This window comes from Acanthaster planci, linkage group LG14, assembly GCF_054643075.1.
Source record: "Acanthaster planci isolate LZ-2023a linkage group LG14, COTS_SCS, whole genome shotgun sequence".
Classification (NCBI taxonomy): Eukaryota; Metazoa; Echinodermata; class Asteroidea; order Valvatida; family Acanthasteridae; genus Acanthaster; species Acanthaster planci.
The window spans coordinates 6,943,429-6,966,305 of record NC_141790.1 but is presented as its reverse complement, the minus strand read 5'-3'; the positions used below and the strand labels follow the sequence as shown (position 1 = coordinate 6,966,305).

Genomic DNA, 22,877 nt, shown 5'->3' with positions numbered 1-22,877 from the left:
CCTTGAATCTCGTTGGGTTGACAGTAGCAGACGAGTCCAAAAATTGAATGTATTAAAACACAAGGGCTGGTGATCAAAGTCTTTTGAGTTGTGCGCGTGTGTTTGATGAATCCCGCATCGCAACACACAAACGTGATAGCGCATGTGGGCAGGCCTAGTGCCTGTGGGCGAGCCTATGGAATTCCATGGATGCACGTGGCTGCGCCTGGCCGACCTCTCTCCCAGAACGGGTCGAGTTCAGGCGCTACCGTGACGTTCTCGGCTGTTTGTGAACAGCAGAAGTGAGTTTGTGAAAAACCCTGTAGTGGCTGGAGGATGGTGTGTGATCCTGTTGCGTGTTCGTGTGGTTCGAGCGTGAGAACAATGTTCGCTTGTCAAGAACAGAAAGTGTGCCACAGGAAAGAAAAAAGTCTCTGGCGGGTAATGTGCCCGGTGTTCTATACGAAAATGCACTGGTCGAAGTAGTATTGTGAGTGCAGGAAGGGATGATGAATACAATCTGCAGTGGACGTGCAATACGTTTTAAAATACCAAAAAGAAAGGATGCACATGCGCAGTAAATTCAGAGCCCCTGCAATGGCGAAATGGACTGTCGGGCGAGCGAGGAGACTAGTCAAGTTATGCACCTGTCAATTGTAATCCCGGCCCTGGGGGGACCCAGGACTAGCGGGGACTTAGCGGGGCAGATAAAACAGGGCCATCGTGATAGTCCCGGCCAAGTCGTTTTTTGTATTCCCCGGCTGGGCATTCAAGTTGTGACCAATCCCCGCACCATCCCTGCCCCAGCATGGGGGGTGGTTGTGTTGCAACAACCGTACAGCTAAAGATAAACAACTAATAGCTTTCATTAATTTCTAAAAGTCCCCTACTCTTCTGGGTCATTGCTAAGATGACATCGAGTCGGTCGCCGTAAGCGCAGGTAAAATGCCACCGAAATAAAGCAAAGCAAGGGGCAGCTGCTATAATTATCCCAAACTTTGGCAAAACATTCGTCCGCATATCTGAAGCACCGGAATCAGGAGCCGACAACCCAAATCGCTACAATCTTTCTTTGCGGATGTCTCAGAAATAATTATGGAAATTCATCCAATAGCAAAATTTGTTACGTGCTGTGTGGAGACCAATTGAAACGCTCGTTATGTACATGTGGCCATGGCCAGTGCCAGCACATGAGACAATTAACAATTATCACACTTCATTAGTTTATTGAAGATTGATCGAGAAGATAACCAATGATTTAAATGTATCGCCAAAACAAAAGACACGTGACCAGTGCTACTTGGTTGAAAGATCAAATTACACATGTTTTAATCATTTAGCAGTCCATAGAAAGTGGCGACAGTGTTTGTAAAAAAAGAAAGGTCTGTATTTTGCACGCACTGATCCCAAAATGAGGTGTCATCTTTGTCAGGTTTTCATCTGTCAGGGTAGGGGAAACACTTTGCATTTTATATCGAAGCGCAGTGCTATAAAATTTTACCGATAGACGGTTTAACAAATTGTACAACCCCGCCAAGTCCCTGCTATTGTCGCAGGGCAGCCATTGTACAACCCCGGGCAAGTCCCCGCTATCATTCCGGAGGGGCACTTGATTTTTGGACATATCCGGGTACGTCCCCGCTACATTTTCGAAAGTCCTGGGTCCCCCAGGGCCGGGATTACAATTGACAGGTGCATTAACTCATTGAACTCAGTAAAAAAAGTTAAATTGTGCTAATTTTATTGAGTATGTTTACATTAACTTGGTTTTTTGTTAGCGAGAGCAAATCGCTCCTCTTAATTCACTTTGTTGATTTAAGGAGAGCAATTTTTAATCACTCTCCTTAAATCAACAAAGTGAATTAAGGAGAGCGATTATTAGCTCTCCTCGTATTTATTAAAATGAAGCCCTGCTCTTTAGAATTAATTGGTCAGATGTACATTTTACAGCAAAAATCCACCTCTAACCAAAAGTAAGATATCGGTAAGTTTTGGCCACTCATATGAATAATATACAAATATTGACTGCCTCAAGTAGTAGTAGTAAAACTGTTCACCTGAGGTTATCAGCACAGCACTTGGTGGTTAGTTGTACTCCATCACAAAATAAAGCACTCACTATTTGTCACTGAACACCTCAACCACAGATTCTGCCATGTTTTATTAAGAGAGTAAATCAGTGTACGTGGCACTCTATCCCATCTGTCAACCATGTTTCAAAATGTAGGGCAGCATATGTTGACTTGGCCTTTTAAAAGGACACCTGGCTATCTGCAAGTAATTTTGTTCAGAAGGTTCAAGAGTAGCCAACCAAGGTTGATGCTGTGTGCAGAAACACAGTGGATGAGGTGATATCATGAAAGATATAAGAGAGGTCTATCATTGCTCAGGACACTGGCTCATTACCAGTGGCTTTTGCCCCAGGGAATGGATAGGATAGCTCCTCGTGGAAGATTTTGCCCCCCAGGTGCCCCAACTAAACTCACCATTAAAATGCTCTCCAGTGCCTCCTTGAAAAATGTGTGCAATCCTGGGTAACTCCTCAGAAATCTCAACTGAATACACCATGGCTCCTCACCTCCAAGCAGGCCGATATATATTCTGAAACCACATTTCATGCATCTGCCCAGCAACTGTGGGCTTAATGATGAAGTACGTATACCCTGGTGGCCAAAGAGAGGAAGGTGGACTTTATGGACACCTGAATTTGAAATTACAGTTATTGTGGCATTCTGCCTCTTTTCTTTTCTTTTGGGGGGTTGGGTTGAAGAATTGCATATCCCTGTATGTATAGGCAACTTGATCTGGGTGCATCTGACAGTTTGCTGGGGAAATTCGAGGGGTAACATCTTGCACCCGTAGGTTCTATAGATGATAGCAAGTTCTGATGCTGCAAGGAAGTTTGTATCATCTAACAATCTTGGTAGCACTCCTCTACACCCAAAATCAGTGTGACAAAATGGACGGATGCTGCTGTCATACCATACCGTAGATGGTGAATTCAGTCATTTCCAGGTCGAATTTGTTTTACGATGTCTGATGTCTGCTTTTTCACCATTTGTCTTGAAACAAAAAAATCTGTTTTGCTGACTCCGTGCCTCATAGATTTATTTCATGCATTCTGAGGATAATCCTATTCTTAAACCTGGGGGCAAGTTCAAGTGACAACCACTTGTCAACTATGGGTCAATTTTGCCCAGTACCCAGGATGTATTTTTCACACAGGTTACCAGGGAAAATTGCCCAGTTGTCAACAATCGGTCATTGCTCAAACTTGGCCCATTATCCCCCATGTTGTTTGTAAACTGTGATCCTGCCATTGTCATTCACACAGTGACCCCAGGGCGCAAGCAGAGCCGTGGGGGACTTCTCCGTCGCCACCCTGCCCCCTCCTCCCCAGCACCAAGGGAGCAGCACAACCATAGCTTCCGTAATCGCCACCGCAGCCGACCAGACTCCCTCTTCGGTAAGGTATCATGACGGCATGGTGACAGTTTTCTTTTCTTACTTAAACCATTTACTGCATCTGATGCATGGATTGTCATCTTTCTTATTTGGTGGAAGGTACATATCACTCAATATTCATTTTGTGCCAGTGTTCAGTTTTTCCCCCCTGTGTGTTTTGACAGTGGCAAAGTATGACAGCAGACGCAAGGGTGTGAGAATGAAGTGGTACAGTTGACAAACGGACATGATGGTTTGCCATAAAGCTCGGACAAAAATGCTGACTTGATTATCTGAACTGTATTTGTAAACCCATACAAATTTCAGTTTTCATCCACAACTATTAACCATCTTTATTGCACAGAAATACAGCAGTTTATCATTTGTGTTGATCTTCATCTATTGAGACTGTGTTTGATGGCTGTTTTCCAATTTGAAAAAAGTGAACAAATGCAACATGGTTTGGATGAGGTTAAGCTCAACAAAAATCTTCATTAGCTTCTAGCTCACAGGAGACTGATGTATTGCCATGCAAACATAACCATGTTATACTTGTGTAAATACCTCATACATATTTGTTCAAGATTTGTTCACTGTTCAAGGTTACAGGAAGCAGTCTTTGGTGCACTTGATACTGTGTACCTTCTGGTTTACTGCTAGAAATTGCAATGCTCATTGTGTGACTTTGACGTTAAGCTGCCGCACATCTTGAATGATAATACAGTATGTATGAGGTTAAGTTTGTACCAGTTGGATGGATTTAACATGCATGTTTCTTTCTCTTATTATTTTCAAATAGTGGCCAAGCTCATTCAATATTCTGTTTATCAAAGTTATGGGCTGTTTATTTCACCGATTAATCAGAAATAAATATTCATCAGTCTTTGTGTGTTTGCAGTCATTAACAATATGTGCTTTTATGTATTTGGCTGAAAAAAAATCAAGCACTCCATCAAGTTATCTCATATTTTAGTTTTGCCTATCTTGGTTTATATCACTCATGATTATTTTGTCTTGTCGGAGCTCAAGGCACGTTTTGGTATTCTTGAAGCACTTACAAGAAATAGCGGGTGTTTTACCTTAAAATGTAGGCTCAGGGATAGAATAATTAGTAGTTCAGGCTTTTTAAGCTGTTGTTTGGGGATGCTGTTAGTATGTCAACATCTTAAAACACACCTGGCTGAATAATAGAAAAACATTTCTGACCAGCATTTTTAAAGCTGAAGGTAAATTTTTCAACAAACATGATGTACGTGTATGTGACACCAAGATTTACATATTTGAAATCTGTTTTGTCCTTGTTTGTCTCTTTTGTTTGAGATAGACTGTGTTGTAAATGTGTGTATTGGTTCAGTAGAGATTTAGGGGCTGTTTGTGGTTTTTCCAAAATTAGGTTGACAGTGGGTTGACATGATGACAGCTTCAACAGTTTTGTTTGGTTAAGTCTTGGGAAAGCTTGTCTTGGTTGGTGTTTGTTTGGTTGGATTCGTGTTTGTTTCCGATTTGATGTACATTTTTTTCTTTTTTGGGTAGGATTTGGTTAGGCAACTGGTTGAAGTGGTAGTTAGTTTGATAGCATTTGGTGTGGTTTGGTTTTGTCGGGTTGGGCTTCATTAGGTTGCATGGATTTGAAAATTTTGATTTGGATTGTTGTTGGATACCATGGGCTTTTTGTTGGCAGTGTTAAATTTTGTTGAATCCGGGTAAAGTTTTTGCTGGAGGAGGGTCCGAATTAACAGTTTTGGACTGTTTGAAATTCATTGCCTTTTGAGTGAGTTGTATTTCGGAATCCAATGAAAATGTTGAGTGTTCTTTGATATTTATTTTGTTTCAGCTCAGCAAGAGTCAGTTTTGAGACCAGGAATTCATTCGTTGAGCCCCATGCACCCACCGTTTACAATCAATAATTTCTTTCTTCTGTCTTATATCAAAAGATGCTGTCATGGCTATAATGTCTGCAAGCCAATTTTTCGTTTGTTTTATTTCATTGAGGGATATATATATGTATGTGTTGAGGTTTTGTTTTTCATCCCGATCGATCCTTCATCAGGAACGCAACCAGGCTCCCAGGCCCAGCCGCCGGCTGACACTACACCGCATGTTAAATTCAGTGCCGAGAGTCAACCAACAATCATCGGCATGTCTCATGAAAACAGCGCCCCCGCAGGTAGAAACATGCCAATTAACGCTCTTGTCGCCCCTGCTGTTCTTGTGAATTTTATTTTTCTTGTTATTTTTTTTATTTTACCCCGCGCGTCAAACAAAAACAAGCTAATTCAGCAAAGTTTCTAAAATATTCACTACGTGGTGTACTGCGTACAGTTTGTCATGTAGATATGTACTCTGTAGTGTTCCAGCTTTGTGTAGCAGAAAGGTAGTATTAAGCCATTTAAGTATTCCGACTGTGCATGTGCTCACTAAGATCGGATGATTTTTACTGCTGGGTAAATGCAGAAGCAAAATGTCTGAATGTAATATCGGGACTTGGTATTACAGAATCCACATCCTTTTTTCCCAGCAAAAAAAAAAAATGGAAATTTGAGTGAAAGTTTGCATGTTGGAAACGTGCCCTGCTCATTTGTCTTTTCTTGAAACATGTTTGTGAGGCCTGTCCTTTTGGTCAAGAACTAAATGAGTTTGCAAGGGATCAGAACACCTTTGCCCTTCTGGGCCAGTTATGTTTTCCTTTTCAGTTGGTTCTTGTTAGAAGAGCAGTAGGCCATCAAAAATCCTCGCAGTGTGCTTGTGATTATCATGAAAAAAGCGGATGGTTTAAGCGTGAGATCTTTTATTTGGTTTCATTGTCGCGTGAGTGCACCATCACAATTGATAAAGACACAGTGATTTATTTATCAGCACCGGAAGTATCATCAAATCTAGATGTGCGCATATTCATTCGGAACACCACACTGGCTTATTTGTTCTATTGTAGAGAGAGAAAGTAGTCGATGGTTCGCTGGAAAGGTCTGTACCATTGTCAGAGTCACCCAGCAGGTTTTTTCTTTGAGTGGTAGTTCTGAAATGTAAGCTCTTAGGCTGCACACCACACGCAAACAGCATGCACTGTGATTGAAACTAAAGCAAGTGCACACACACCAAATTGTCCTAATATGCGTTAAAGTGGATCATAACCTCTTATGTGTATGCAATTTTTTTAGTTTCTTTTCCTATCAATTTAACAAATTATATCTATTGACGTTTGTAGCTTTGTAGGTAGAGCATATGTCCTCAAAACTGTGTTAAAATATAATGTAAGGTGTTATATTAGATAAATGCCATACAAAATATTCTAATTGTTTAGTAAAGGGTTCTCATTTTGTTGAAGAAAATAACTGTTTTTCATTCACAAGTATTCCCCCAAAACCTGAAATACTGAAAAAAATGGAAAAGAGTGGCAAATGATTCAGCAATAAACAGCAATTGAAAGTGTTATGTTTCCATGTTGTAATCAGCCATTGCAGGGGGAAAATGTTATCCCAAACCTCCATCTAGGCAAAGATAAGGATGTTGATAGTATCACATACTGTCAGACAGCATTCTCACCAAAGCCGTTCTCCAAGTGCACAGCTAGCTATGGTCTTTCCCTTGTCTACCAACAAAACATGTATTGGTTTATAAAAAAGTTAAAGCCAAGTTTTCACTATTTTCAAAACAAAGTGTAAAAATTGTGCAGAAATCCATTTTTTTAAAGTGCTGCCCACTTTGGTTGGGCAACAAAACGAGGAGGGAAAACTACAATTTTTCTGTTCACCTCTTTTAATCTTTCAGCTTTAAAAAGAAAGAAGTCTTCATCATGGCTTCCTGCTTGATAGTGTGAAAATAGTAACCCTCTCTGAGGTGAAGGTCCAGATCATATGCCAGCAGTTAAAAGATTATGCTGGGGTTTTTTTAAGCGTTGGTCCAAAATTAAAAGAGTATGTGAAAAGCAGGCACATCCCAAAGAAGGTATCAAAACTGATGATGCTTTGAGTGCTTACCTATATGTAGGCACTGAATTTAAGGGAAATTTCAGATGGGTGTGACCTGACAAGTAACTCATTCAATTTTAGATAATTGTACAACTTTCCTGTGTCAAGGGAACCACATGATCATGCTGCAGCCAATCAGGAGACAGAATCGGCAAGAAAATTATACAGAAGCATGACTGCTGATGGAACACAGACCTATCCTGTCCAATGAACAAGTCAAACTTACCTATAGCTGGGGTGTACACGACAGGCTTTGTTCTCACACTTCAGATATGTGATGCTGAAAGGGTTTGGTAACAAAATTAAGCCCCAAAAGAACCAATGGGGGTGTCATTCAAACTGAGTGGATAGGGGCTGACCAGTGGCAAAGGTTTACAAATTTGGTTCGCATGCGATATAATGATGGTGGGAACATCTTCAAGGTTTCAACCATATTTTGCCCAGTTAGTCATTTGATATTTACACTGAAGTTTTATCTTCTTAAACTGTGGTCATAATGGGTTTAAAGATAAGAAACATTGATTTGTTTTCTGTGTTTCCAAAATGATGCATTGTTGGTTTTGAAGAAAATGTGCTGGGGAAGGGAATCCACAGCTCTTCTAGGGTTAAAGATCCACTCTACTGTCTAGCATTGCTTAGTGTAGCAAGTTGTCTCCCTGTCCTGTGCTGAAAAAGTAGGACTCCTAAAATTTGACAAAGTGTCAGTTGGCAGCAAACAGCCAATTCTTCCATGGCCAAAGAAGCTCACTGATTTTATTCCTGCCAAGGATAACCCATTGGCCTCCTTAGTTTTTTGTTGATGTCCTGTTTTTAAACACTCGATATGCTTTAGGCTTCTTGGCAAAAATTCTATTGCTGCCACAGTCCCCAGTTGCTGCTGCCTTTAGGAAATTGTGGATTTCCAAAGAGGCGTTTAATTTCATGAGCTCTGCATATATATAATTTTTTTCTCTTTCTTTCCCCTAGTTTTGTTGCTTATAGATTTATGTCTGCTTCTCTCTTCCACAAATTGTTTATGCTTGTTTTCAGATGAGCACCCTGTGTTTGGCTTAGCTTCATCGTTTTTGTCTTCTTGTAAGTGTGGAGCGCCGTGTGCTTGTTCTATTTGGCCCCTAGCTGAAGAAAGCATTTGCTGCCATTCTGTAGACTTTGCAGAGTGTGGGTGTCATGCCAGTGCCTGACTAATTGAATCTGCAGACATTCTTGCCAGTAATACTTTCCTTTTGGTATTGAGTTGGAGGTAGAAATTTGGCAGATTGCAAGGTGCTTGTTTATTGAAGCCTTTGTAATTGAAATCTGAAAACTGCACCCTGTTGCCAATGCATTCTGTGCATAACTATGCCCTCTGGCAAAAAAAAATGCAAACTATTATTTGTACACATTCAAAGGAAAATTGGTTTCTCATGCAAACCCATTGCATGTATATGTTGTGCTCTCCGGGGCTCCCCTAGCTCCCTTACAGGATGCTGGGGAAGGCGTGATTCATAACCTTGAGGTAACTCCTTCCACAAAATTTTGTGAGGAAAGTGCATCACAGCTACAGATGTGTGCAAAGCATCATAGGTTGCTTGCTGCCTTATTGGGCAGGCACTTTCAGTGCTGATGTGTCACTCACATGCATTATGCATGTTGACCTGGGTTACTGTTCAAACAAATTTTATCCAGTGAGGAAAATACGGAAAATACTCCACGCATCCTGAAGAAGGCAGCCCATCCCCGTGCTATGTAAGGACGGTGTGCGAGAGAATGAGTCTGTTGTTTAGTATTCTGCCATCTGTAAGCTCTACACAGAATCCAAAGCAACATCTGGCCTGATTTAGATTTACAAACTCGGCAGAATGTCTTGCACCAGTCAATTGTCGCAGGGATGAATTTTGGCAGTATCGAACAACTAATCCTTTAGCAAACACTTTGCACTGATACTGTCTAATAACCCCGATCATTCCGCTCTGTCTACAGAATGTCTGCAATTTTTTTAATTGACTGTGCTGCTTTACAGAACAGTCAAAACAACAGAGTGTCAGCAACAGCAGTTGGTGAATAAAATGACTGTTATTGGCATTCTGTTTTATGCACCACAGTTTAGTTGATTATTCATGCCCACTCTTGTTTTGCAGCATAAGATGATAGAAATTTTGTTTGAGATGCTATAGAACCGACTGCAAGATTGCACCTGTTTGGGCCAATTCTTTGATCAACCTCTGTCTGCTCTAATGGTACCACAGAGAAAAAACTGTTCATCAATTAGCTCCATGACAAGTTTTCCTTTGTAGCAAAATCACTGATGACTCCCTGCCTCTGTCACATGTTCACACCCAACCAATCACTGTGTGAAATTCTCTCAAAAACTACCAACAGTATACAAATTGGAGCACCAGTGGTCCCATGGAACTGGCTGTAGTGGTTTTAGTGTTATGCAATTAGAGTGAAAGGTTTTACAAACACTGGGTGGTTTTTAACTAAACAGCTGTGCTTTAAATTACTAGAGAGCTGTGTTGCAAAGTCAGTGCATTAACTGAAGATACATTGGATGCTTCTCTAAAAAGTTGCCTTACTTCTACAAGGAGTGTACTTTTCTTTGGTTTGCCCTTCTGTTTAACCTGTAGAGCTCTTGTGCAATAATGGTTACCGCCTCTAGCAGATGGCTTTTACTATAAGTATCAAAATGATACAAACTCACACTCCATGTACATGTGCCCAGTCATTGCCCATGCTCACTTTGGTCAGAAATGAAAATACAGACCAAATATGAGCATGTGGGTATTATTGCACACTCAGAAAATCCCTGTTAGTTTTTGGACGCATTGTTTGAACTACTGCAAACTGCTATATTTGATAGCATTGCATTGTACTAAATATGCTGATAACATTTGTGAAAGACTTTACAGTGTCATGTGTGCATTGCTTGCCTATATTGTGGTGGAAACACCTCCATGTTTCTACATTACTTGGAGATTTTGGTCTTGAATATACAGTATCCCATTCTTGGATGTAAGAAAATTGAATCTGGACTCAGCTCTCTAGTTTTTTAACAGCACGTTTATCTATGTACTACCATCACTACAAAGTTGACATAGATACATCGTAGAGCTTGGCACTCTGCAACTTTGGCATGACTCTTACTTTGAGGGATTCCGAATACTAATTATTTGACCATTACATGTGTCATTTTTGATTGAACCAAAAGTCAAGACTTTGTTGTCTGTGCCTTCCTCTTCCCTTCATTTCCCTCATGGGCCATTAACTCCTATTTTTCCTCCCATCCTGGATCCATGCCTGGGTTTGTGAAACCAATCAACCACCATCTACCAATGGTAAAAGAAATTCCTCCTTTGACGCCGTTCTCATGCATTGCTTCCCCATTTCTCTACCTTTAATTTGGCCACTCCTCACTCTCAACCCCATTTTTCTTATGATTTCATTCTTTCCTCACTGATGATCTGTGCACCTGATTAAACGATTCCCAGCATGTTATCGCCGTACATGTAAAAGAAACCTGTCAATGCTAGAGGTAATATACACTAGCTATGAGCCAGTTGATATTCTGCACTCGCATAAAATGCCGGATAATCAGTGAGTGTGCATCAGGTTAGCCCTAACTACGCAGCTGTATGCTTACTTGCATTCACACAATACAGTGGCAGTCCTATGCAGATTCCTCCATATCCACTTTATTCCTCCTTCCTTTCTCCTTTCATCTGTTACATTAGTAATTACTCTCCTTGCTAACTTGTTCCTATTACTAGAGATGGAGTTTGCACATTGAACTCATAGTAGGTTTGTGTTGTGGCATATGATAACCTTATACATTAGATATGGAATTTTGAGCTCATTAAAGAGCTTTCCTTTTCTATTTCTCTTATGATTGTTTATTTTCATTGCAATTTGTTTCAGTACAGTAGATTGCTAAGGTTTCAAACCCTTGACCACAGACTTTTGCATCATAAACCATTACAAATGAATCATCCTTCACTGTTTTTTCAGCATCTTATCGGTTTGACAACACTGCCATGCTTTTTCAATCCTGAATCCTAGTTGAAAGAAAGACGCATCGATTGTTATATGTTGATATCATTTTTGTTTGTTCTTATAATCTTTGGATTTATAACTGGACTTTTGGTGTAAAGGGTAAACATTGGAAATCGTTTCAAAGTGAATTTCTAAACATGCACACATTTGTGTAAGGAGCAATCAATGGCTTTTGTCTTGATCTGAAAACTGTCACTGTGGTCACTGCTGATGCACATTTCAGTACCAGGACTTGAATTTGTAAAGGCACAGTAGTAATCTGAAGATTAGCTCAAACTCAATACATGTGCAAAACTCTAGCATAAACAAAAAAGATCTGGTGGTGTAGATGTTTGAGTGTAAAAAGTCCTCAGAAGGTTTTTTGGGGAGGGGTCGATTTCCAATTTTTTTGTATATAGTGGTTATCAGTAATTGAGTACACTGAATGTTCAAAGTTTTACATGGGGATAACTGTAGGTCGATAGTGTATGCAGTGAACTCCTACATTGCACAGGGATATTGCCACCAATTGCATCCTTGGAAAACAGCACTATATCATGGAGCAAAATTAACAATGGGAAGGGGCCACTATTTTCATTCAGTTACAGGCGTGAGTGCTTGTAAAAATATTTTTTTTTCTCTTTGAATTTCATAGCCCCTTCTAATGGTGCATTAAAAGAAGGGAAAAGCATGCAATTATTTTTGAGTAACTTAGGTTAAATTGCTACATACATGTATAGTGTATGCACTTTTTCATCTAGAAGAATGCCTGTGAATGTACATTTTGAGATAAACTTCTATTCCTCTGTGCTTGATACTAATCATACCTTTTCTTGTCATGCTTGTGTATCAACATTGGCTTCTCTCTTCACCAGTCACTTACGCTTTGATGACACTGCGCTCGCATTTTGCACGGATTCTGTGTCCTCCATTTTTTCTTTCTTTCCTTTGTGGTTTCCTCTTTGTGAATTAAGATTACAAATACCTTCAGCCTGAGTCGTGTTGTCACTGCAGTGTCTTTTGTATCTCGTCACAATTTAAGTTGATCCTTTACTGCACAAGGAGCAGCTGAGTTGCTCCAATTGAATCCCAACTTCTCACTTTTTTCCCTTTCTTTTAACAATCATTCTCTAATGTTCAGCTGTAACATTTTGCAGAGATTTTCCTGCACCCTTTCTCTAACTATAACCAGGTACATGTATATATCCCATGTCTGTCTTGGGTTTCCTCCCACTTTCTGCTTTTCTTGACATTTTATTGTAGAGTTTGCCCGTCTTCGTGTCCTGTCTTTTTGACTGTCAGGCTACAAATTCAAAGGTCTTGACTGTGCTGGAGTTGAAGACCATTTCTCATGAAAGTGCTGGAATAGTAATGAAATACCAAATTTATTTTATAACAGACGTGCATCCAAAATTCATCTGCTATTTTTGGATATTAGCACTTTTAAATCTGTCTCCAGTTTTTGTCTGTTGTCTGTAATGTGGTCCATGCTGGGACCTATTGTCACTCTGCCTATTTCTTCTTTATTCTGTTCTTGTGTCATGCTTTCCTGTGTGTATATGCTTACATGTTCATTGTTATCCTCCCACCTTGTGGACTGACTCGGGTCAGATGGCTTGCTCCCAACCACTGAGCTGTGTGTGTGTACTAGGCTAAATGTTGAATTTCAAATGATGGATAAAAATCACCTTATTAGATCTTGAACCAGTACACTATTGTACATTGATGATACCTATGATGTTCACATTCACATGAGATCCTGGTTACGTGAACCAACTGCTCTGTGGTGCTGGGACAAAGTATTTTTTCTTTTTAGTATTGAATGCCCCAGTCAGGTAATTCTGCACCTTAAGAGCAAGCTTATCGATAAACTATTTCGCTCACTTAGGTCACAATCTTTGGAACATTTAATGGATAAACTAGGCCTGAAAGATCACACAAAATTAATGAAAATAATCTTTTTCATTGTTGACTGCATCCCATGTCAAGTTTTGACCACAGTGGTGAGGGGTCAAGTCTTTCACTTCAAATCAGCCTGCGTTCATCTCACATATGACAAGAATAAATGCCACAATAAAAATCCAGTTTCTCTCTAGCTAAGTTTAACCTCTCCAATCAGCCTGAATATTGTGATTGAATAAGCGGGGTCATGCTCATTTACTATGATCATATCCTTACAGTATCTGCTCTTTTCTGTATCTCAGTTGTATTTTTTTGCCTTGTGGCTTGTAAATCAGTGACTCTCCTTTAGTACATAAGCAAAAGAATCATTCACTAAATATTAAAAATGCAGGCATTAAAACAGCAAATGACATATACAGCTACTAAATAATACAAAATGAAAATACAACCCTCTTTGAAAATAATAAAATGTACATTTTGAGGGTGCAATCCGACACCATTCAAGGGTGATATTTCTGAAATGATCTGTAGGCAATATGAGAGCAGTCTGTTACCATCCATGTCTGACATGATCAGTCTGTAAATCTTGGTCAGTGTACCGTTTTACTTCTTGTATTCACCTCTGTCTGTCTGTTCTGTTCCTTCCTCCTTTCTCTTTCTCTGAACTTGGCTGGATTGTTTGTACAGCCCAGGTCCCGCTAACTATTCCTTCCCCCAATTGCCTTCGTTGACATAGTGCTGGGCCGCTCAGGCAGCGTCAAGAGCCGCAAAATCAGCTCCATATCGGTGGACGATGACTCGACGGGGGAAACCAGCAGTGTCTTCAGCGAGCAGGTCAGCCCCCAGGAGCCCGAGCATGTCCCCGAGCTGGCCTCCACGCCAGATACAGTGGGGCTGGATGACATTGACCTGAGCAAGAACATGCCTTGGATCCCGGTGAGAGCAGTACATCACACAGTCTTCATTTGTATTTGCGGTGACATGACACAGCAAATGTACAGTAGTTAGTTTGAGAACCCAAAGGTTAACACTGGGGACACATCTCAGTCTCCATCCTCCAGATCCAAGTTTCTTTCAGCCCTTTTGCAGCTAGTATTGTGTGGCTTGATATCTCTGACTTTTGAGAAAGGCAAAATAGAGCAACCAACTTTGGATACACATCTATTCATAACAAATATTGACTCATAAGTGTCATGAGGAACAGCATTTGTTCCATATGTCTTTGTAACACTCTGGGGCACACCCACAGAGCAATACTTGCTACCACAGCTCGCTGTGCATGCCAGCCAAGTTCAGGTTTAGCACACGGTCTACTAAACAAATGGGAGATCAGCATTTTCATTAAACATCAGCGGTAGGTGAGTTGAGGCGTGGCAGCCTGTCAACGCACCTGGGTTGATGGCCAGATGATGTTTATACATCCTCCTGCACAGAGTACAGAAACATTCCTGCACAACATGATGCTAACTAGGGCAGTAGATGGCACGGTATGACCATTCCCAAGAGCTGCGGCCTAGGAAGGAAATCTTGGTACACTTTGTGTACTGTGTAGAAGAATACACAATAAGTTGTTGTCTGGAATGTAGATGATTCATCAAATGATGACGGGCATCATTTGGAATTTTGGTCTCCATAAGTTCAAGATTGTATTAAGCATCTCTTTCTACCACTTCTGAAGAGGAATTTGTGCATGTACCTGTTAATTACAAGAGCATTTTAGAAGCTTAGATATATATCTAGAAATTCATAGTCAAAACATACACTGACATCCCATTAAAAACAATTACAAATACTTTTAAAGAAATGTTTAGCATTTTCATTTATGTAAAAAAATTCTTTATTTTCTCTACCACCCATTTACCTCCCTACAAAAAGAATACAAACAGAAAAGGATAAAACCAGAATTTCTTTGCTGGTTGATACGGGCAATTCACAATAGTGCGCCTTCAAGAGTTTGCAACGCGTTGACCAATCACAAGGCGTGGAATCTGTCGATCTTGTCCAAACACGCACTGGATCTACAGATTTCGTGCACTGTGATTGGTCAATGCATTACAAACTCTTGGAGGCGCACTATTGTGAAACACCCGCATTGTGATTAGTTTAAAGGACATTTAAAAAGCAGAATGGCCTACCCCCACAGAATATGGTTTATTTCACTTGGGAAAGACAAAAAAGACGATCCCCAAACATCTCCCAATTCAGAAAAGGATATCTCCCAATTGAGAAATGTGTTTCAGTCTGATAGACTTATATATGACTCTTTTCCCTTTCATTTGATTCAGATCATTGTGGAGATTGCCAGCAAGACCAACTTCATCTGTAACCACCAACGGTGCTGCCACCCTAACTGCTTTGAGCGACAGAAACGCAACTGTTACCGGCTAATGAAGGCGGTCCGCTACATCTGCGGTGAGGACAGCATTCTGCGACCCCGAGATGATGACATGGACGAGAGGATGAGACGGCTGGACGGCAAAGGCAAACGCAAGGTCAGCTGCAAACAATTTCTAGCCTTGACTGAAGACCTTTCTTTTGTTACAAACATTGACCACCATTTTGTATGGTTGGCCAAAGTTTGCAGAACATTCACCTTTGGTTCACAACAACGTTTACCTTGAAATGGCATTTTGCTAGACAGTCTTAATATGGGAGGCATTGCCTTTAGTATTCAGTACAAGTATTTGCTTTTTCAGGGCCTAATATTTCCAGGAGATTTTTAAACACTTTGTGAATTATTCTCTTGATTTGGCTCTCATAGCTTGCCATAGTTTTGCCAACCACCAACTGCACTTGTGACATAGAAAGAAAGATCTGTGGTTAACCATGGTTTGACCAATGTCACTTGAACGACGGATGGTTGGAGCATCCAGGTGACCATTTGGGGAACCAAGCCCTTGGGCATGGTTGCATCGCTGGTTATCAATTGCCTTTTTTGTAACTGGGTATAAAGTGAACCATTGGGCAAAGGCTTTGAGTGTAGCAACCAATGACAAGATGTGAGTTCCAATGGGATTCATAAGAAATGGTTCTACCTAAGTCGTTAGAATCGGATGATATTGTATGTGTGTGCATTGCTAAGAGGCACATAATCAGTGGTCAAACTACAGTCGTTGCTCATAATGGCTGTACAGTGCAGTCTAAGCCCAATGTCGTAGTGAAGAGGAAAATATGAATGTGAAATTTTGTGCTTAGCAGAACTTGAAAGGATGAGATAGCTTGTTAGGCTGTGAGAGAACTTCAAGATTCACTCCTCAGTTCCGACCAAGAGTAGATGATTTTTTTATCCAAGGTTTTTTGGGAGCTAATTTAATGACTGTTGACTACTTGTTGGAAAACTGCAAAGGAGCCGTCATTGCTGTGCGGATGTTTAATGTAATTGAAGTGTTGTGCATGGGGGAAGTTAAGCTGAGTCCTGTGAAATCGGCTGCGGTTGGTCTGTTAGCTTCATACATTATTAATAGATGTTGAACTTGTGAGTTATGTAGCAACAACAAACTTTTGGTGTGACACATCACCTACATGCTTAAGTGTTATGCAATAGGCTGTAGAGCTCTTGCTACCAATTTGTATGAGTGTCTGTATGTGGGTGTTAGGTACCCAGAGGAAATAGTTGCTCCATCAGCCTCTTTCAACTTGTTTGATACTATGTAATAATAGATTTGACTTTACTTTGTCCTGGAGCCTAGTTATAGTATTACATATATCCACTTACCTAAAAATTGGAAACATAACAAAAACTAATTCTCATGGATTTCACAAAAAGCAAAGAAAAGAGTGAACATGCGAGAAGCAAACATTGTCAAGTCTGAGCCTCCATAGAGTAAAAACCATGAACCAAATATTCAGTGAATAGATTTCATGGACACACAACATAACCCATTCCTCTTATACGAGTAACAGAAAACTAGAGAACAAAATCAATGGACATTTGCCAAGACTTCATAAACATAAGATGGTCAAAAAAGGAAGTGGTGAACTGAAGGTGAAAGGATGTAATCCATGCTCTGAACTCATTGAATTAGATGGATCATTAACGGTTATACATTTGTAAATCTTTGCCAGAGCAGATGTGGGCCCATTATCATGGTTCTCCTTACTATAAGCAAAAAGTGGCCACTAACTATAGCAGACTGCATTTACGGTGTATTTCACAGGTTTTCAACAACATTTGGGTTATATCTGTGTGTCAATCCTGTAAGGATTCGTGTTAACTCTGTTAGCGCAGAATGATTACTGTAGGTTAAAGCTGCATGTAATGTTAGTCGTAGGCAAAGAATTTTGTGGTTAGCAAAGCCATTAACTTTAGGCCCCTGGTATAACTGACACAGAATCACCCAAAGGTAATATTCCGTTAATTATTGTTTTGGCAACCTGCAGGAGTCTGGGCAGGGCCATTCCACGCTGCGCAGCTTCCGAGAGCTACGACGGGAGAGCACCTCCTCCACCCTGGACCGGCAGGTCAGCGTCTTCCGTCACCAGGTGGCTGCGTCAACCAGCCGCACCAACTCGGCTGTAGCGCTGACCAGTGGCTCCTTCCCCATGGAGCTGGAGTGGCCCAAGAAGGAAGACTCACCACAGCTCAAATATCTCAAGACTCAGGTTGGTAGCAAGCCTGTAAGATTCTATCTGACATCTTGACACTTTCTGACCTCTACAGCGCGAAATGTCATCAGCAAACAACACAGCATGTGAAACGTAATTGAATAGTTTAGCAAAAATTAGATTGTCATTCCACAACAGAAATGTGTAATGCACCAACTGGGACAAACTGCTTGCTTACTTCCATCCTCCCAGAATCTTTCTCATAAGCTGAAGATTGAAACATAATGCCCTGTGGATGTCATTACATAACAGAAAGGTTGTCATTCCACAAAGGTGTTTTGATGTTTATTGCCAGTGAATCAATAGATCACAATGTTATTATTGAACTAATTTACCTGGTGCATGAAGACTCGGTGTAAATTTTCCAAATGCCAATGCAGCAAAATGTGATGGATGAGGTAACTATGTGAACTGTGTTGAAAACTTCTCTTCTGGTACTGCATAATTTTGAATGGAAACTTTTGCCATGTAGAAATGAACAGGCTGAAAATTCATTAATGTGGGATTCATCTTGTTATGCATGGTTATGTGATATCTGAAATTACATTTTAAAATGTAATATTTAAACTGTAACACAGAGATGTGAGCATGATTGTTGTGATTGGTTCACCAGGCTATGTTCCTGTGGCACAGTCCTCTCTCCTTGCTCACCAAGGCAGCTCCCATACTGACCGAGGACCTGTTTGCCGACATTCTCACTTTGGCTTGGGAGTTACTGCTGGACAGTAGCCAACAGCTTGCTGGATCGACAGGTGGGTTACAGACTTCTTGGTGGAGAGGGGCTGGGACGATGTGCAAACAATACATGTAGCCGCTGTTTTGATGAAGTGTCAAATCTGCCCAAGGCTGAGATTTTTGGCAATTTGAGATTTTGGGATATTCTGACACTTCATGATGTCTCCTGCATGATTGCCTATTTGGCAAAAATCAATATTGCATTTTGACAGTGTGGCATGCCCGTGGCATCTCATTGACTTTCCATGTGTGCTATATATAACCTCAGAGATGTTCATTTGGGTAAAGTGACGATCTGTGTTCTGTAATGTGTTATGAACATGTGTGTGCTGCATACAAACATACCAAATGACATGCACTTTCCTAAAATTTCTCTTCTGAGGCACAGCATTTTGGAGGCTTTTCAACAAATGAGCCATTGCATCCGTTATGTTTGTAATAGTGTTTGATGAGAAAGTTATGCAAATATGCAATTTGAAAAATCGATCACCTTTAAACATGATTTGCTTGAAGTACGGTGTTGTATGCAGTGGGGTGGATACATCACTTTCTCAAAAGGCCGTGGTAGCCTGCAGACCCTAATGATAGGGAATCAGCCGTCAATAAAGTCATCATTTGCTGATAAGTTCTGCTTTCCGTCACTTGTTCTGGAACATCATTTGCAGCAACACCAGGGCCCCGCCTGTAACATCCTGATAAAATCCTCATTTTTTAAGAGCAGGACAGAGATCTGTACTTGCTGTGTACGTGTAAAGTTTTCTGTCTTATGTTCCTGCAGCTGCCATGGTATTGATCTGTGCAGTCAAGATTCCCGATACGGTCACCAAGCTGATAGCCGGTGAGATGCACCACCAAGAGGCAGGCCAGCGGGCCGACGCCATCCAGAGATTTGCTGTCCTCTGGCGCTTCCGACATCAGGTCTGGCCACGTATGGAGGATAAAGCTTCCTTGATCTTCAGGGTAAGAGAAATCTTCATGGTCTGAAAATTGCTTGTTGCAGTGTGCATTCTTTATTTAGAGGAGTTACAGACTGAAAGTGGCCCCTCATACGGCACTTTGAAAAAAGGAATATGTTCGTTCTTTTAGGAAGGTTTTTACATCGTAAAAAACTTCCTTAAGGTTTTTACATAGTAAAAAACTTCCTTAACCCCTTGACAATGGGAATTTCTTCCCGAAAGCCTACTCCAAGAATTTCAGCCTCACTTGGCCACGAAGGCCATCTGCCAAATCGCAAATTCTCGGTTTCTGGCCCTGCGTGCTCTGCACGCTTTGAATTACACGGTGAAAAGGCTGATTGTTCGGCAGCATGCGGCTCTACTCATGCTTCCACATTCCCATTGCCTCTTTTCAAAGTGGGGACTATTGTGAAGCTGGTGATTATGATGCAAATTCGGTCTTTTCATTTCTGGGCTACACACAAAGACCAATTACCATATATACAAGAGCCAGGGTCTGCCTTCTTTCACCGTGTTCGCTCGAGCGTGGGCCAAAAATAATAGCTGAAAAGTGGGCTGAGGATCTCAATTTTTACGGCGTGTCTAGCTGCCTCCCGGCGCGAAGGGGTTAAAGGAAGCAAAGTTTACAGAGAGTTCAACAGAGTGTAAAACAACAAGGAAAGAATTGTATTGTTCCTACTGTTGCTTTTAAATAGAGTGCGTTTCTATCTCAAAGAGTAGGAATGTCAGCCAGGACAGATCTAACTATTCCGACCTTCTCCAGGTTCCACCACCCAACATTGACTTCACAGTTCCCTCGCCCACCATCGGAGTGGCTAATATTGCTGTCATTGACCCGCCCTGGATGCCTGTCACGACCTCTGACCTGGAAGAGAAGGTATCGACAGAAGAGGAAACGGTGAGTCACTAGAAAACTTGTCCCTAAAATAAAGTTTCCTCGGTGTAACTGGTCTGCATGTCACAGCTTTTTTTCTTATTTTACATGTATGCAAATGAGGTACGTGATAGCTGACTGTTTCCATGCAAGCATGGAAATGTGTAACATTTGCTTCTTTTGAGGCTTTGTTGTTTTTAATGTGGATAGGAGCAATACAGAATCAGATACATGTACATGGTGAAGAAACAACTTACAAAACCTATCAATTATTGATATTTGGTACATCCTCCGGTCAGTCATTCCTCCACCTTTTGGCAAAGATTATGAGTAATATATCTGTACATCATTGTTTGGGTATCATCATACATCATGCAGGCACATATATTTATTTAGATGCTTAGTCTCTCTTTGTCTGTTACAAATGTGAATGCAAACTGCCCAGTCTGCATGCAAAGGAGGTCACCATCTGTTGTGTGCAATCAACTGTTGCAGACAATGCACTATAAACTGTGGCTGTGATTGGCACACTGTTGTGAATTGCTCTTATTATGTTCAGTTCATTGAACATTCACAATGTCAGAAGGTAATGTGATGCATGTCATTCCATGCGAACCTGAAGAAAACTAGAAAAAATGCATCTGACATGTTTAAGGAAGTCAATTTTGATTCAGTGATATTTGTTATGAAAGGCATTCAAATTGTTACTATATGATGTCGTCAAAAGGCATCGTGTTAAATGTTTAATCATTTGAAACTCTCAAAGTAAGATTCAGGTGTAGAAACTGTCATAAACTTCACGCTATTTACATTAGTTATGCATATCAAATCAGTGTTATTCAAGGAAACTCGCTGACATTATTAGAAGCTGTACTTCAATGCTGTTAAGAATTTTCTAGACCTGAGTTCCTAAAGAATATTGATTGTATCAGGATTGCCTCAGTGTAACAAGAATCAGAGAAAAGTCTGAACTGAAAACTTAACGTGTAAAAAGTTTCAAACCTGACAGCGCTGTCATTTGTTTGGATGTTTGAAAGGGGATATAATCCGCATCAGTGCATGGTAGTACATGCTTCAGATGAGTGTATAGCAAAAATGTGCCTGAAAAATGCGTAGGATTAAAAGGGTTAACATTGAAATGGCTGATCTCTATGCATTCATTGTAATCACAAGTTCATGTACATGTAGTTTTCATCTCTCTGCTCCCAGCTTGTTTAATGCTAGAATTTATTTTCAAGGAAAAAAAAGAAAAGAGATCGACATTTAGACTAACCAATCACTTGCTCCCCCGACTGTTTTGCCCTCGTTGCTTCGTAGAGCAAGTCCGGTCTCTCAGCTTGGGCCTTCCTGACAGGAATGTGCAAAAGAGCAGCCACCCAGCCTCAGGTCTGGTGCCCGTTTCAGCCTAGTCCATCCTAACCTCTTTTGCCCATCTTCCAACACAAAAGGCCGGTTCCCACCCAATCGGAAAGCAAATGAGGGTGTGACAGCCTGCAAGCATGCATATTTCACATTGTGAAGCATTTGTGGAAAAATTTTCACAAAAGAATTTAGAATTTGCTCAATTGTTGTGACACCCCAAATTCCTGTTTGCATTTGCTTTCCAGTTGAGTATGAACCAACCTTAACACAGCACTTTCTCTCTTTTTGAAACCATTTTTGAACTAGACTTTTAGCAGTTTCAGTAGTTTGGTTGAGAATTTTCACTTCAAAAGCTTTACTAAGGCATGAATTGGATTTAACTAACATTCCTTGAGACTTATCCTTTTTTTCTTTTCATCACTGTGCTTCCTGTTTGACTCAAAGGAGTTTTTATTCCTACACTGAACACTGCCAAAAGTTTTCTGACCAAGAATTCAGAGCAAGCCTGAAGAAGAACCGTTAGTTTACTAGAGTAGAGATTGAATTGTGATGCAAAAGTGTGAATGTCTCTAATCAAATATTCATCAATCATTACCATGGCAACTTGTGTCCTTAGTTCCTTGCACATATTGATATGTGGAGCTGTTGGTCAGTAGCAATTATTTGACCAAACTTGATAGGCTCACTGCAAATAGTTGACCAGATTAGTCCAGCAGCTCTTGATAAGCATGGGTTAGATCAGTCAGTCACACCATGAACAAGTTCAAACGATGACGATAGTTAACCATAGTTTGACAAAGCCCAAAGGATGGTTTGGATCATCTAGATGACCATTTAGAACCAAGCCTGAGTAGCTGATTTCATTTCTCAGTTTGGAGGGAACCATTTACCTAAAAATAATTGTACAATATGTCGTTGACGGTGAACACTGGGGGAGTTGTAACCAATAGGAAAATGTAAATGACAATGAGATTTCACAAAATAAATTGACTTGGGTCTTTCAAGTGTGACTGTATTGTGCATGTGCATTATTAAAGAGCAATT

At 40.6% G+C, this 22,877-nt stretch overlaps 1 protein-coding gene across 20 annotated transcripts in view; it reads left to right on the top strand.

Moving 5' to 3' along the window:
• The window catches only part of LOC110985289 (protein unc-80 homolog), a 144,059-nt gene that overhangs the window by 56,110 nt on the left and 65,072 nt on the right, over positions 1-22,877 (top strand). For 7 of the 20 annotated variants that reach the window (XM_022246217.2, XM_087145930.1, XM_022246218.2 and 4 more), the window contains exons 15-24: positions 3,314-3,445; positions 5,474-5,590; positions 8,421-8,465; positions 14,038-14,237; positions 15,587-15,793; positions 17,682-17,903; positions 18,520-18,658; positions 19,420-19,601; positions 20,361-20,495; positions 21,789-21,857. In XM_022246217.2, the coding sequence (XP_022101909.2) occupies positions 3,314-3,445; positions 5,474-5,590; positions 8,421-8,465; positions 14,038-14,237; positions 15,587-15,793; positions 17,682-17,903; positions 18,520-18,658; positions 19,420-19,601; positions 20,361-20,495; positions 21,789-21,857 (1,448 nt within the window). The remainder of the gene's footprint in view (positions 1-3,313; positions 3,446-5,473; positions 5,591-8,420; positions 8,466-14,037; positions 14,238-15,586; positions 15,794-17,681; positions 17,904-18,519; positions 18,659-19,419; positions 19,602-20,360; positions 20,496-21,788; positions 21,858-22,877) is intronic. The other 13 variants (XM_087145929.1, XM_022246219.2, XM_087145939.1 and 10 more) reach the window with 11 other exon arrangements.